Here is a 12,955-nt window from a genome sequence, read left to right as displayed (position 1 = left end):
CCTTCCGCCTGCTCACTTGCAGGACCCGAGAGATCTGTCGGTGACCTTGGCTGCCATGGTGATAATTATAAACAGGGGCCTTTTTCTGCATTCCTTTCCTACCGTTAGCTCAGTGTAACTATAAACATTAGGTGTTATCAGCTTTGGAGCAGACAGTGTCTGTAAGGTATGCAGCCAGCTTCAGAAAAATGCAGTTACTGAGAAGAACTTAGCTGTAAGGAAGACTCACTAAAAGAGAATCGGTTCTGTTTTAACCAAAACCAGGACAGGCTACCTGGCCTAAGTCCTGCGGATGGCGCAGAGAGCCAAATGTGCTTGTGATTGTCTGAAATCCTCCCCTTTCTTCCAGAAATTCCTCTTCTTTGTGCTGAAGAGCAGCGATGTTCTGGACATCCTTGTCCCAATCTTGTATTTTCTCAATGATGCCAGAGCAGACCAGTGTAAGTTGGTTATTTTCAATATTGGGGATGATCTGTGCTCAACAGTTGAGCTAGAATGTTTTTAAGATGCTTCCTCCCTGCCACGGAGATGCGATAGCATCTCGAGTGCGTGTTTGTAGCCTTCTGCAGGCATGGAGCAGAGTGGTTCAGTTAACTGGGTGTTAATGTTTGTAGCAGACTAGAAGCAGGGCATGGTCTATACCACAACACAGAGAAGGGAAATCCTTAGCATGTGTTTACTCATTTTGAGTCCTTATGTCCACTGTGTCTCTGATCCTATGAAGAGGGAGAAATGAGCAATCTGCTCTTGCATTGGGTATAAATCGGGCATAACTTCATCACTAGGCAGTGGAAAGTAGTAGTCAGATCTTTCTTACTACACTGATGGGTTTACATCAAGAACATAATGAAGAAAAGCATGATCTGTTCAAGATGCAACATTGTACTGGCCCCACAGATGTGCTTGGGAAGGCCACTGGTAGTGGAAATGGGGGGAGCTCTGAGTGGGATGTCCCTTACCAGGATGGTCTGGTCTGTGCAGCTTTTCTTTCAGTTCCAGGGTGTTTCTTATGCCTCCTTACTGCCCTTCTGTCTTCAAGAGTCCACTGGCCTCACTGTGATGTGTGGTTTTTTGTTTGTTTTTTGTTTTTTTTTTCCTCTCTGCAGCACGAGTGGGCTTGATGCACATTGGGGTTTTTATCCTCCTGCTTCTCAGTGGGGAGCGTAACTTTGGGGTTCGACTGAACAAGCCGTATTCTGTACGAGTGCCTATGGACATCCCTGTCTTCACAGGGACACATGCAGATCTGCTCATCATAGTGAGTATAACATCAGCAGTTCTTTTCTGTCCCTCTTAACTCCTCTTTCATACCTCCACAAATAATTGTCCTTCTTTATTCCTTCATCCTTTCTACATTTCCAGCCCACTGAGTAGCTAGAAAGTGTGTGGGATGCATCCAAGCACTGGTGGGGTCTTTGCACGCTGTTAACCTGAGGTGATGTGTCTGGCAGGGTGCATCTGCATGAGATGATCCCAAAGAACAGGATCCTGGATGGTGCTGGACTGGTGTCTACAGGACTCTGGGACTGGCATGAGCGGGGCGGGTGCATGGTCTCTGCCAGACTTGATTGCAGGTGGGGAAGGCAGGAGATCTGACTGCATTGCTGGCTCTGTCCCAAGTAACCAGAGTTGTGTGGAGCACGTCTGTCATAACGGGAACACCAGTGATACCAAGCTCAACCCTACAGCTTTGGGTTGCTGCAAGATTTCGTGCATCTTTCAGTCTGTAGTCCTGAGGGCCATAATACTGCCTACAGCCAGCTGTGTGTTTTGCAGTGCCAGCCTCGGGTTACCCTCCTGTCATGGTAGTGCTTGTTTGCCAGAGAAGAATCTGTCAGCAGCTTCTGATAAACCTCCAAAAGGAGATTCCCATTACGAGGAGTAGGAAGAAATGTGCCCACCAGAACTGTTCTTGACGCTGTGTGTTTTGCTATTACAGTCGATTACCTTTAGATCATCTCTGTATTTTCACTATGCTGCAGGTATTCTCTACAGGCCTGCTAGCTAGAGGTGGGAAGGCCAAGAATGGGAATGTCTAAACTGGCTGCGAGGCAGCTGAGTCTTTCCATGTCTGAGGGTATAGTTAAGAAAAGCAGGAAAAATACTTGAGTTAGAAGTTGGCACTAAAATCAAATGTGAAATGATTAGTTCTGTGGCATTTCAAGCAGGTATCATCAGGGTTCAGAGTCAAAATCTGTTGGAGTTGAAGATGTTTTTTATTTTCTGGTGGTTTATTTTTTGTCTCGGGCTGTCTGTGCGTTTTGGAACAGTTCGCAGTCAGTTTTGTTTGCAGTGTTGTAGAGCCCTAATCATGTCCCCAAAGGATTCCTTGTAAATGAAAGCTCTTACTCCTGGAGCGCAAGCCTGCAGTGAGAGGAGCCTTCCTCACCTGTGCAGTTCTGGAGTGTGCAGGGCCCTGCCCAGGAAGGAATGGTGTCAGCAAGCGATTAGTGTGGGGGTGGCATCGGTTTTGGTTGAGGGGGTGTTGTCAGTAAGGTACCACCTTGCTCAAGAACTCCTTCCTTACCATAGGTCTTTCACAAGATCATAACCAGCGGGCATCAGCGGCTGCAGCCTCTCTTTGACTGCCTGCTCACCATAGTTGTGAACGGTAAGTGCTGTGCTGGTGTGAACCCACGACCCGCAGCGGGGATGGGTCTGGCTGCTCTTGCTCCCCTCTCCCTGCACTTCTACCTGTGCCCCCTAGTACTGATCAGCATCAGAGACTGCTGCTGGAAACCGATCCTTTCTGGTCCGTGCTGGAGATGCCTGCTGCAGATCAGCCCTGCCTGCAGGGTTATTGCCTGGGCTCAGATGGGGCAGAGGGTGGGAGAGCAGAGTGCCTGGAGGCCCTTCTGAGCGGGCAGAAAGGCATTTGCCAGAAGGCCTGGTGAGGGTGGTGGCAGAGCTGTCCCTCTCCAGCAGGGAGTGCCACCTCCACACGGTGGCAGTGGCTTCCCTTGGGCTCAGTGAGCATCCAGGTGGCTCCAGCTGTGTAAGCTCTTCAGGAGGCACGCCGGAGGTGGTGTTACTAGCACAAAACTGCACAAAACCCTCTAAAAGCAGATATGCCTGCTTTTACTAGGCAATAGCTCTGTTTTAACTACTTTTATATTTGGAAGTGTTTCTGTGGACCCCTGTTGGGCTCAGCTGTTCCATGAGGCTTTCCCAGAAGTGCAGGGTGGGAAGGTGGTAAGAGCAACTTTTTTAGTGGTGCATTTATGTGAATAAATACACCTTGGTTCTTTCTCCAGTTTTCATTTGTTTGCCTTCCACAGTGTCTCCGTACCTGAAGTCTCTCTCCATGGTGGCTGCTAACAAGTTACTGCATCTCCTGGAGGCTTTTTCCACCACCTGGTTCCTGTTCTCTGCTGTCCAGAACCATCATCTTGTTTTCTTCTTGCTGGAAGTTTTCAACAACATCATTCAGTACCAGTTTGATGGTAAGATACCGACTGCTGTATTTAGTGGGCTTGCACTAGTTTAGTCCAAGAGAACATGAGATGGAAGTTCAGAGAAAGTCTGAACAGATGAGAGAAGGGGAGAAGTGTAGAAGCCAACTACATGGAGACTTGCCTAGGACTGAGAAGTTGGTGAGTAGATAATCAGTGTTGGGTCCTGACCAAGACAGGCTGGATTAGAGCAAAAATGAGATGGCAGCTATGAACAGCATAAACTTGGCCTCCTGCAGACCAGAAGATGAGGTTGGTAGAGGGGAAGAAGAAGAGAAAGTGCGTAACGCTTGTGTCTGGCTGGATGCTGTTTCACAGTTGCTCAGCAATGTAGGTGAGGGCACAAAACAACTTCCATCTACTTAAACATTTAAAAGTGCCTCTGAGTTCGGCTCTGGCAGGTTACTGGAGCTGAAGACCAAACAGCCCCATCCAAATAAAGTTCAAGAACGTGCTGCCTTTCCAGGAAATGCCTTATCCTTTCCCTTTTAAAAGCATGACAGTCGCTTACCTCAAGGAAGTAGTAGAGTGAGGTCCCTTAACCTGTTGGGAGCTCTTATTTCTCCCTGCTCAAAATTTGATGTTTTGCTTTAAAACTGCAAATCATGAGTGGCCATTTTGCTTCCCTAATGGGTATCCAGCAAGTGGTGGTTGCCAGATCCTAAAACAGCCTTTGTGGCCGTGATTTGTACTTTGTCTTAGGGGATTGTGTCATTCTGTTCTTTGGCACCTTGCAGACAGTAAGAATTCTGACCTTTTGGCTTTCCTATGTCAAGCCTGTTCCTCCTCAAATGGAATGCCCCTGATTTGTTTTGTGAGCTCTTTTGAAGATGGACAGTTGTTGAATCTTGGCTAACAACCTTTTCCTCCAAAACAGGTGCTAGTATGTGGTTTAAACTGTCCTTTTCCTTCTCAATTGTTTGAATGTCAGCCTCTAAGCCTTTTCTTGTGTACCTTCCAGACTAGGAAGGATTTCACTGAATTTCCTGTACTGCTTTGTAATGGATAAGAGGATACTGAACTCTGCTTGCTCGTCCTTGTGCCATTGCCTTTGTGGGTGGGAGCGTCGTTCTCTGAGCTTGGGGGTCTCCACAATCGTGTACCCAGCGAGCTGTACTGTATTGGCAGAGCTCTTTGAGTCTTACTTCTCTGTTCATTTTGTTGCTGTGATTCCCAGGGAACTCAAATTTGGTCTACGCTGTTATCCGCAAGCGGAATGTATTTCACCAGCTGGCCAACTTACCCACAGACTCCCAGTCCATCCAGAAAGGTCTGCAGCGCAAGAAGAAAACTCCTGAGCCTATTTCTCGCACCAACTCCCAGGACGGGGTCTCCATGGAAGGGTCACGTCCTGCTGCCCCTGCTGAACCAGGGACGCTGAAGACGAGTTTGGTGGCTACTCCAGGTCAGCTTTAGTTTACCTTTGTAACAGGAGAGAGGTTTGTTTTCCCTTTGAGATATGGTATAGACTCGCCCTTTCACTGGGTGTGGGAGAGATTAGGAGTTTACATCTGTGAATAACTTACTGCCTCTCAGTTTCAGATCAGTTTGCCCAAGCTGATCACAAACAAGTCAAAGTAAACTGCCTTGAGTTTGTCGCCTCTCAGACCGAGCGTCCACGTGGCCGTTTGTCCTAATCTTGACCTTTTGCCTCAGTTTAACTATATCCATGTGAACCTGTGTGCCTCTTACATGAGGGAGCATGTTACTAGAGACAAATTAACTCCTTTGGTGTGATGAGATCAAGGCTAGATATTGCTTCTCCTGGTGAAAGGAGAACGTTTAGATGCATAGGGTCTGTGCGTGGTAGGGCAGAGAAGGACCCCCTGCTCTGAAGTGTATTTAACTCACATGTGTTTCCGAGCTTTTTCTTTTCTGAACACAGGAATTGACAAGCTCACAGAGAAGTCACAGGTATCGGAGGATGGGACCATGCGTTCACTGGAGCCCGAGTCTTCACAGCCTACACCAGAGGGTAACCCACCCTCGGCTGTGAGCGATGGGGAGCCCTGGAGCGGGGTAAGGCCAGGCGTTCTGGTGTGTAGGGAAGGTCTGGGGCTTGGTGTGACATGAACTAAAATTGGGGGCTTTGGGAGAAGTCTGGTTGGCCCGCTGAAGAAAGGCATGTATTGGAGGCAGTATGCACAGATGCTGGGCTGGAAAACGCTGTGGTTTAGAAGTACTGTTGCATCATCTTGGGTGTTTCATGTTTGTGCTAGTGACACAAGAGCTAGGACACTAGAGGAGTGAGCTTTCTCCACCTTGAAAGCTACTGATAGAGCAGCAAGTGCGTAATTGCAAAGGGATGTATTCCTGATCCAGAGCCTTTCAACTCAAGTTCTAACCGCTGCTGCTTTTTCCTCTCCCTCCTTTCTGGGATGCAGAGCTCTACCAGAATCTTCTGGCTAGCTGGTGTTGTGAAAGATGCGTTCCCATGGGGGCTTGGCTGAGATGCTCCCCTCAGAGCGGCGGCTGCTTGGCCATGCTTTGCAGTCTGTGAATCAAGGCTGTGCTGGCCTCCTAGGCTGTGGTGGCAATGTCAGCCTTCTGGCATTTGCTAGTTTTCCCCATCAAGAGCTATAAAAACGGCTATCTTCCAAATTCAGTTGAGCAGCAGTCTCTTACTGCTCTCTAACTCCTCAGTCCATGTCCTTTCCTGTCCAGCAGCAAAAACCTCCAGGCTGTCTTGTGGGAAGTGTGTTACAAGGCTTTTTCTGCACATCCTCTCCTCCTTCAGCAAGGCCACATTTATACACCTAGTGCTGCCTTGTTCTCTGCCTGAGCATTTACTGTCCACTGAACCATTTCATTGCAGTGAGAACATTGCATCCCTTCACACAGGGAGGCGTGGTTGCCCCATGGTGAAAGGCATAACTTTCTCAGCTTTTCCTCTCTTACTTTTATCTGGAGTGGCCAAATTGACACAGTAGCTCTCACAGGTGTGGAGCAAACTGGGCAGGAGGCGATGAGTTGGGATGGGATGATACATTTTTATCATGGGCTCCTATGGATTGTGGTGGTGCTACAAGAATCCTTGAGTCTGTTTTGCTCTCTAGGTGCTTTTGGCTGAGCCAGTACTGCAGAATTGGGGTGCAAATGGGGGATGTTTGCAAAGGCATTGCAATCTAGCAGAGCAGGCTGAAGACTCCTATACTCTACCCTTATGTCCTGACCCTCTCCGCTTGTTCTGCTTATGTGTGTGGGCTTTTGGTCTCAGACAGTTGCCCATTAGCTGTCCCACCTGGCTCCAGCAGTGCTGGTTGCACATCTGAATGTTTGTGGGGTGGGAACCAAAAAGCAGATGGGAGGTGAAGGGCAGTAAAGCAGTGGGTGTGGGATATGCTGTGGGGAGAACCATCACTGCTATCGCGTGCCGCTTCAGGTGGTGCACAGCTGTTTCCAGGGATTGTGGTGTTTCAGACTCACTGAACGTTGTTTTCTTTCTGTGCTCCAACTTGATTCCAACCTACTGAGTTAAGATAAATGAATAAGAGGTACTGGATAAATTTTAGGTTACCCACCCTTATGACTGATTTTAATTTCCTTCCTTTATCTGTTGTAATGTTCTCCCCATATCAGTCATAACCATTTCAAAAGTGTCTCGTGAAATGTTCAACAGCCTCCATATTTCAATGTAATTCCATCTTATCTCTTCTAAACGTGTCAGCTGGCTGCCAGCGTTTGGATGGCAGTTGTGAGGGGGCAAGGGCTGTGGGAGAGTGAGGAGGAAAGAGGAAGAGGGTAGGGTTATCTGAAGAAATCAAGAGTGTTTTATGTTTTTATTAATTTTATTTTTAGAAGCTTGATGAGGACATGGCGCTGAAGCTGAACAGGCTGAATGATAAGGTCATAGCTGCAAACATTGCAAAGTAACATTGCTGTTTAGGCTTTGAATAAACCAGAATGAACAGAATTCCCGAATATCCTAGGACCAGTTTTACTTACCCTTCCTGGCCTTCTCTGGTACCAGATAAAGGTCCATGATCAGCAAGATGCCTTAAGCACACAATTAATTATGTTGTCATTAAGGGATATATTTGCTGACAATTTACAGAAGAAAGATTTTGTTCTTCCAGCAGGCCATGAAACACAATCTTGGGTCATTGCATCTCTGTGTCCAGCAGCTGGCTTGAGCTGTTAGCCAGTCAGAAACGGACTGGTACAGCACTGTCACCTTGCAGTGGCTTGCAGCACAGGGCTGCCTCTTGCCTGCTGTTTCTGGTTGCGAAGGTGACGTGTGAACGAGTCCACGCACGTGGAAGTGCAGGATGGCTGTTGGAAGGAAGTGTTCCCGTTTGTTTTGTAGACACAAAAGCTATAGGCTGTAGTAATGAATGGTCAGGGTGCATTGCAAAAGGAAATTTTGTATTTTTACCCCATGCAAAAGTCAATAGTGATTTTAGAGGCTTATTTCCTTCCTTCCCACCGTGAATATTTGGATCTTTCCTTGGCAGACCTGGAAAGCCAGGGTGGTAGTAATGTGTTCTGTGTAAGATAAACAAAAATAGCACGATGGCGAGAAGAACAGTAAGAGAATTGAGTCTTGGGCTTTTGACCAGAGCTTTTCAAAAAGTGACAGCGATGGTGTTTGTGTTTGGAGGTGTGAGTGTATTGTTCCTTAGGGGGCAGGGGTTGTTAAGTAGGAGTTGCTGAGAGCCCACCCTTGGAAAAACACTCTTTTAAGATATTCCAGGATGGGCAACAAAAATCCCAGAGATACTCAGTAGACAGAGGTCTGAAAAGCTGTGGCCTTTAGTTGTTTGTTCTCTGTGCGAAAAGAAAGAAGCATGCTTCAGCAGTCATTTCCCTGTCCTGTTTTAACTCTCCCACTGTTTGGGATTGTTCCAACAGAGTGTCAGCAGCGGTGACTGAGGTTGTGACCTTGCCACAGGGTCCTACAACTTAACCCCATCAAGTATTGCTACTCACTGGGTCAAAGCATATGGTTTTGCTGAAGGAAGGTCTGGTGGATGTGATCTGTTCTAGGGACAGGCTGAGCTGTCTGTCCCAGCAGTGCTCCAGAAAAGTTGGAGTGAAAGTCAGCAGAAAATGGATTGTATTTCTTGCTCTTAAGTGTGATTTTCTTTTGGTTGGTTGGTTGTTTTTTTAAAAACAGTGTTTATTGATAGGAGGCATCACATCCCCGAGGGGATCGAAGGCGTCTCTCTAGTGCATCCTCCAGTGGACAGTGGACACCAACTCCTGACTGGGTAAGGGAACCTGGGCGGAGGAAATAAATAATGAGGACAAGAACTGTGGCAGAAATGCCACCCCCACCCCGCTCCAGCGGAGACTCCCCCAGAGGAGCATTTCCTCCTGGAGAATGTCTGACTTGCAGTCAAAGCTCCAGAAGTTACTACCATCTGCAAAGAAGTATTTTGTTTTACCTGTTTTAAACCAACGTCCTGCTAGTTTTGTTGAGTGTTTCATAATTCTAGTGCTTCGGGATTTATTGTATTGCTGTTGTGCACTCAGTTCGTCCACCACCTTTGTGATTTTTGTAAACCTCATTTGTTGCAGAGATAGTGGAGATAACTGTAGTAAAACCACTAATGCAGTGCACTGATTTCCCTGTGGGCTTTCCTACTTACAGGTGATGTCTTGGAAGTCAAAGCTTCCCCTGCAGACAATCATGCGGCTCTTACAGGTGCTGGTCCCTCAGGTGGAGAAGATCTGCATTGACAAGTAAGTACATTTCTGGAGAGAAAGGGCTGTGCATCAAGTAAAGAGCTCTGTGAGGTTGGCAGAGGTCGATGAATTTGGAGGGCCTCTAGGGGAAACCTGGTAAAGTATAATGGAAAGCATCACAGTCTCAGCAGAGAAGATGTTATTTTGCTTGCCAGGCTTCTTGTTTGTCTGATTCCTTCTCAACTCTTTTTCGATGGAGAGAGTGTGTGTTCTTGGTGGCTGCAATCGCCGGTCTGCATTTGTTTAGACTCATACTTTGTGCTGCAGAAGTCTTGGAGGTGTCTATGGGACTTGCTAAGGATGTTCCTGATCTGTCCTTTTGCAGGGGTCTCACTGATGAATCGGAGATCCTCAAGTTCTTGCAGCATGGCACACTGGTGGGGCTGCTACCTGTCCCTCACCCCATCCTCATTCGCAAGTACCAGGCTAACTCGGGCACTGCCATGTGGTTCCGGACCTACATGTGGGGAGTTATTTATTTGAGGTAAACCAGCTGGGTGCAGTCTAACTTGGTCTTTTTCAAACTTTTGGGGCTCCTGTAGAGAGAATTGTGTGCACTTGGCCAGCTCTCAGTTGTCTCATATTTACAGGGTGTAAAAATGTTGTTTGCTTGGAAGAGACTAGGGTGAATCAGCTGCTCTGAAACTTTGAGCAGGTGACGTGAAGGGAGCTCTTTGGGACTACTGCTTGTTTAGGAACTGGCAGCTTTTCTGTTCCCTGCTGCTTTTTAGAGGGGATGGCTCAGAGATTTCATGCAAAACTCTGGCTTTGTGTGATGCTGTAGATATCATGGTCCCTTTAAGGCCCATTGTCTCTCAACCAGTGATTTCCTCTTTTGCAAAGTTGAAGGCGTTGTGTGTAGCCAGGTCCTGTAATCTTGGCTGTGAGATTTGAATTCCATGTGCCTGGCCGCAGAGAGTAAAGTGTCTCTTGTCTTTCCCTCTCAGGAATGTGGATCCCCCAATCTGGTATGACACAGATGTGAAGCTGTTTGAAATTCAGCGGGTCTAAGAGAGCACTTACCTCTTCTAAGAGAAATACACTGGATCTAAGGACTGCTGTGTGCTGCTTCCTCACAGCTATTCCTGCGTTTCACATCCAGCTGAGAGACCAAAAGGACAATCACTTCATTTACCTCCCTGTCATTTGAAGCTTTAATTGGGACCTGCTTGGACATCCCTCCCCCCAGCTCACTTCTCTTCCCTCACCCTTCACCATCAACCTTGAGTGAAAGATGTCTAAGGGATTGTCCATTGTGGTTGCACTAGAAATCAGACCGTTCTTAGCTCTTCTGTTACTCTTTTGCTCCTGGATGTGGTTTGGAAACCAATCTGACCCTGTCCTTGCCGTGATCGAGTCAGCATTTGATTGAAAAAGACTAGCTGTAAATCAGGTGCAAGGGAGAAGCTGCTATTCCTGCAGGAGATGGGGTTTGGAAACTGCAGTTACCGTCAAGTGGCTCCGTAAAGTTTCCGGGGCATCCCTTCTGGCTGCAGGTGTCTCCCTGGTGTCTCAGCTGCATGTTGGTAGGGAAGTCTTTCCCATCCAAACGAAAGGAGAAGTTGCTGAAGGAAAACTTTGTGTCTCAGTTCTGAATCTGTTCCTTTCCTGGAAAGCTGCTTAAGAAGTTTTGCAGTAGCTGGTGCTTTGGTGTGGAGTGAGAAGATTTATTTTGGGTTCCAGGCCCAGCAGCCTGTCCTTCACGGTGGGCCATAGCAGTGGAGTGTGTGTCACGTTGGAAGGCCCTACTTAATTCATGTGAGCACACAGGGAGGAAGGGACTGGCTCAGTGAGAGCAAGGAGAAGAGCTGTGACTGTTAAATTCTCTTAGTCTTATCCCATTGACTGAAAGGACAGCGTCACCTGGGTTTGAAAGGAACCATATCCTTCCATCTTTGCCTGGAGGCTGATGCAATGCAGAGAGTGGAAAGGTCTTTTGCACACTACTGTCTAAGACAGGAGATTGAGGGAGGCACTCAGGGAAGTTGTAGGAGGAATTTGGAAGTTGTAGGAGGAAAAGCATCTCCATGTCACTAGGGAATGGAGAGTGCTGAGGCAAAGTTCAATTCGTCAGGGCATTTTGCTAGTGACCAAGTTATCAGATCTTGAATGTATTGGGTCCCAAGCACGTGAAGTCTGGGAAGCCAGAACTGGAATTGGTGGGAGACCTGCTGTTGCTGGCTTGGTTCAGCTGCATGGAGTTGTGCATTGGTAGGTGGAGACATCCTGGGGTTTGAGTCAGATTTTGTGTTCTTCTGGGAGGGGCTGCTGTCTTAGACCTTTAGGTCTTTAGGCAATGAAATGTGAGGGTTCCAGTCATGAACTAAGACCTTTCCTTTGCTACCTAAGCTCTGTCCTTGGTGCTCTGGTATTCAGACTCTCAGGAGGATCTGTTTGAGGAGCTGTTTGCCACAGTTTAGAACCAGTGAGATCATGCCATGGAAACTGTTTAAGTAAGGGAACAGTTATGGCACATGTTTCTGTGTCTTGTAACCCTTGCCTAAGTTCTGAAGCCAGAGTGATAGCAACATGACCACCCTGTCCTAGAGAGAGCGTTGCTCTGGTGTGCCGCTGGCTCCTGCTGGCTTGTAGTCAGGTGGTTTCCTCCTTTGGGCACTGAAAGGGGACTGGAGTCCCAGGCCAGTTGAAAGCTGAAATAAAGGTTTTCTGAAAGATAAGAAATACATGAAATAGAGAGAGGTTTATTCCCTCACCCACCACCGATCGCCAACCCACTTGCCATCTAGCACTACTCCCATTCTGACCCTGTCTCTGTTCAGATGTCAACAGGGTGAGGTCTCTGTTTTACTTGGAATCTCTCTCGTATATAAGAATGTGATACGGTGGGGCCAGCCTCTGATTGTATGGCACTTGCACCTCACAGCTGGAATGGGGCATCCTGTGTCCCATGCGCTTGCCTCTGCCCTCTCATGGATCTGCTGGTTCTCATGATCTCTTCCGTCCTCTCTTTTCTGCTTTGTTTCTTTGTGAGTTTCTCTGGAAACTTTTTTGTTTGTTTCTTGGTGTTTGGAGTCTGATCCTTGTTCTGTGGAAATCAACTTGCACTGTAAACTATTTGCTTACTTACAGAGAGAAAGATAAAGATTATCTGAAACATGCAGTTGGTTGCTTACTTTTTTTCCCAGCGAGAGGTTTATAATCTTGTTTGTCTTGTGCTGGAGTGATTTGTGCTACTAGGAGACTGTGTGCTGGCTTCCTCTTCAATGTGCGGATTTTTTTTGTAATCAGAAATGAAGATTGAACTCTGGAAAATGAGCCTGAACTGTGTATTTGTGGCCATTTCTGTGCTTATGGCATGAGACACCATCCAAGGTAACTGCCTCAAAGGGTACAGAGAACGAACTAGATCAAATGGGATCATATCTTCTGACTTTGTGAACCGTGTACTGAAACCTTTGTGCAGTTGAGACCCATAAAACAGGCACCCTGGCCCTGGGAGGAGAGCTCTGGAAGCCACTGACGGATGGCAGATGACAAAGGATGGTGGAGGAGACTGCAGATGACAAAGGAGCAGGTGGGCCAGTGATATGTCAGGCAGTGTCGGATTCAGGAGTCATGGCTACCTTGCTTCTCACTAGGCTTTCAGATCACTGTGCCCAGCCCTGCTGTCAGTCTCGTGAAGGAGCTGAAGGCAGTTTTTAATCTCATGCAAACTCTGTGTTCATGGTTTTACCCCTCCTGGAGGTAGACACAAATTAGTCCAGAGCTTGGGTCAGGTAGAACTAGAAGCCTCCGAAGTGAAAGGGCTGAAATCTTGGACCCCACATTTCTCTTTGCCCTGGAAGATTGCTTTT

At 47.4% G+C, this 12,955-nt stretch overlaps 1 protein-coding gene across 1 annotated transcript in view; it reads left to right on the top strand.

Moving 5' to 3' along the window:
• Positions 1-12,261, top strand: part of HID1 (HID1 domain containing) — a 31,931-nt gene extending 19,670 nt beyond the window's left edge. The window contains exons 10-19 of the mRNA XM_075441035.1: positions 350-440; positions 1,107-1,258; positions 2,533-2,611; positions 3,279-3,443; positions 4,630-4,857; positions 5,338-5,471; positions 8,582-8,662; positions 9,046-9,137; positions 9,466-9,624; positions 10,088-12,261. Coding sequence (XP_075297150.1) covers positions 350-440; positions 1,107-1,258; positions 2,533-2,611; positions 3,279-3,443; positions 4,630-4,857; positions 5,338-5,471; positions 8,582-8,662; positions 9,046-9,137; positions 9,466-9,624; positions 10,088-10,151 — 1,245 coding nt within the window. The 3' untranslated portion in view covers positions 10,152-12,261. The remainder of the gene's footprint in view (positions 1-349; positions 441-1,106; positions 1,259-2,532; positions 2,612-3,278; positions 3,444-4,629; positions 4,858-5,337; positions 5,472-8,581; positions 8,663-9,045; positions 9,138-9,465; positions 9,625-10,087) is intronic.
• Positions 12,262-12,955: the final 694 nt, after the last annotated feature.

The sequence above is a fragment of the Opisthocomus hoazin genome, chromosome 21 (genome assembly GCF_030867145.1).
Source record: "Opisthocomus hoazin isolate bOpiHoa1 chromosome 21, bOpiHoa1.hap1, whole genome shotgun sequence".
In the NCBI taxonomy this organism is placed as follows: domain Eukaryota; kingdom Metazoa; phylum Chordata; class Aves; order Opisthocomiformes; family Opisthocomidae; genus Opisthocomus; species Opisthocomus hoazin.
The sequence above is the reverse complement of the archived record's forward strand: the minus strand, read 5'-3'. Positions and strand labels throughout refer to the sequence as shown.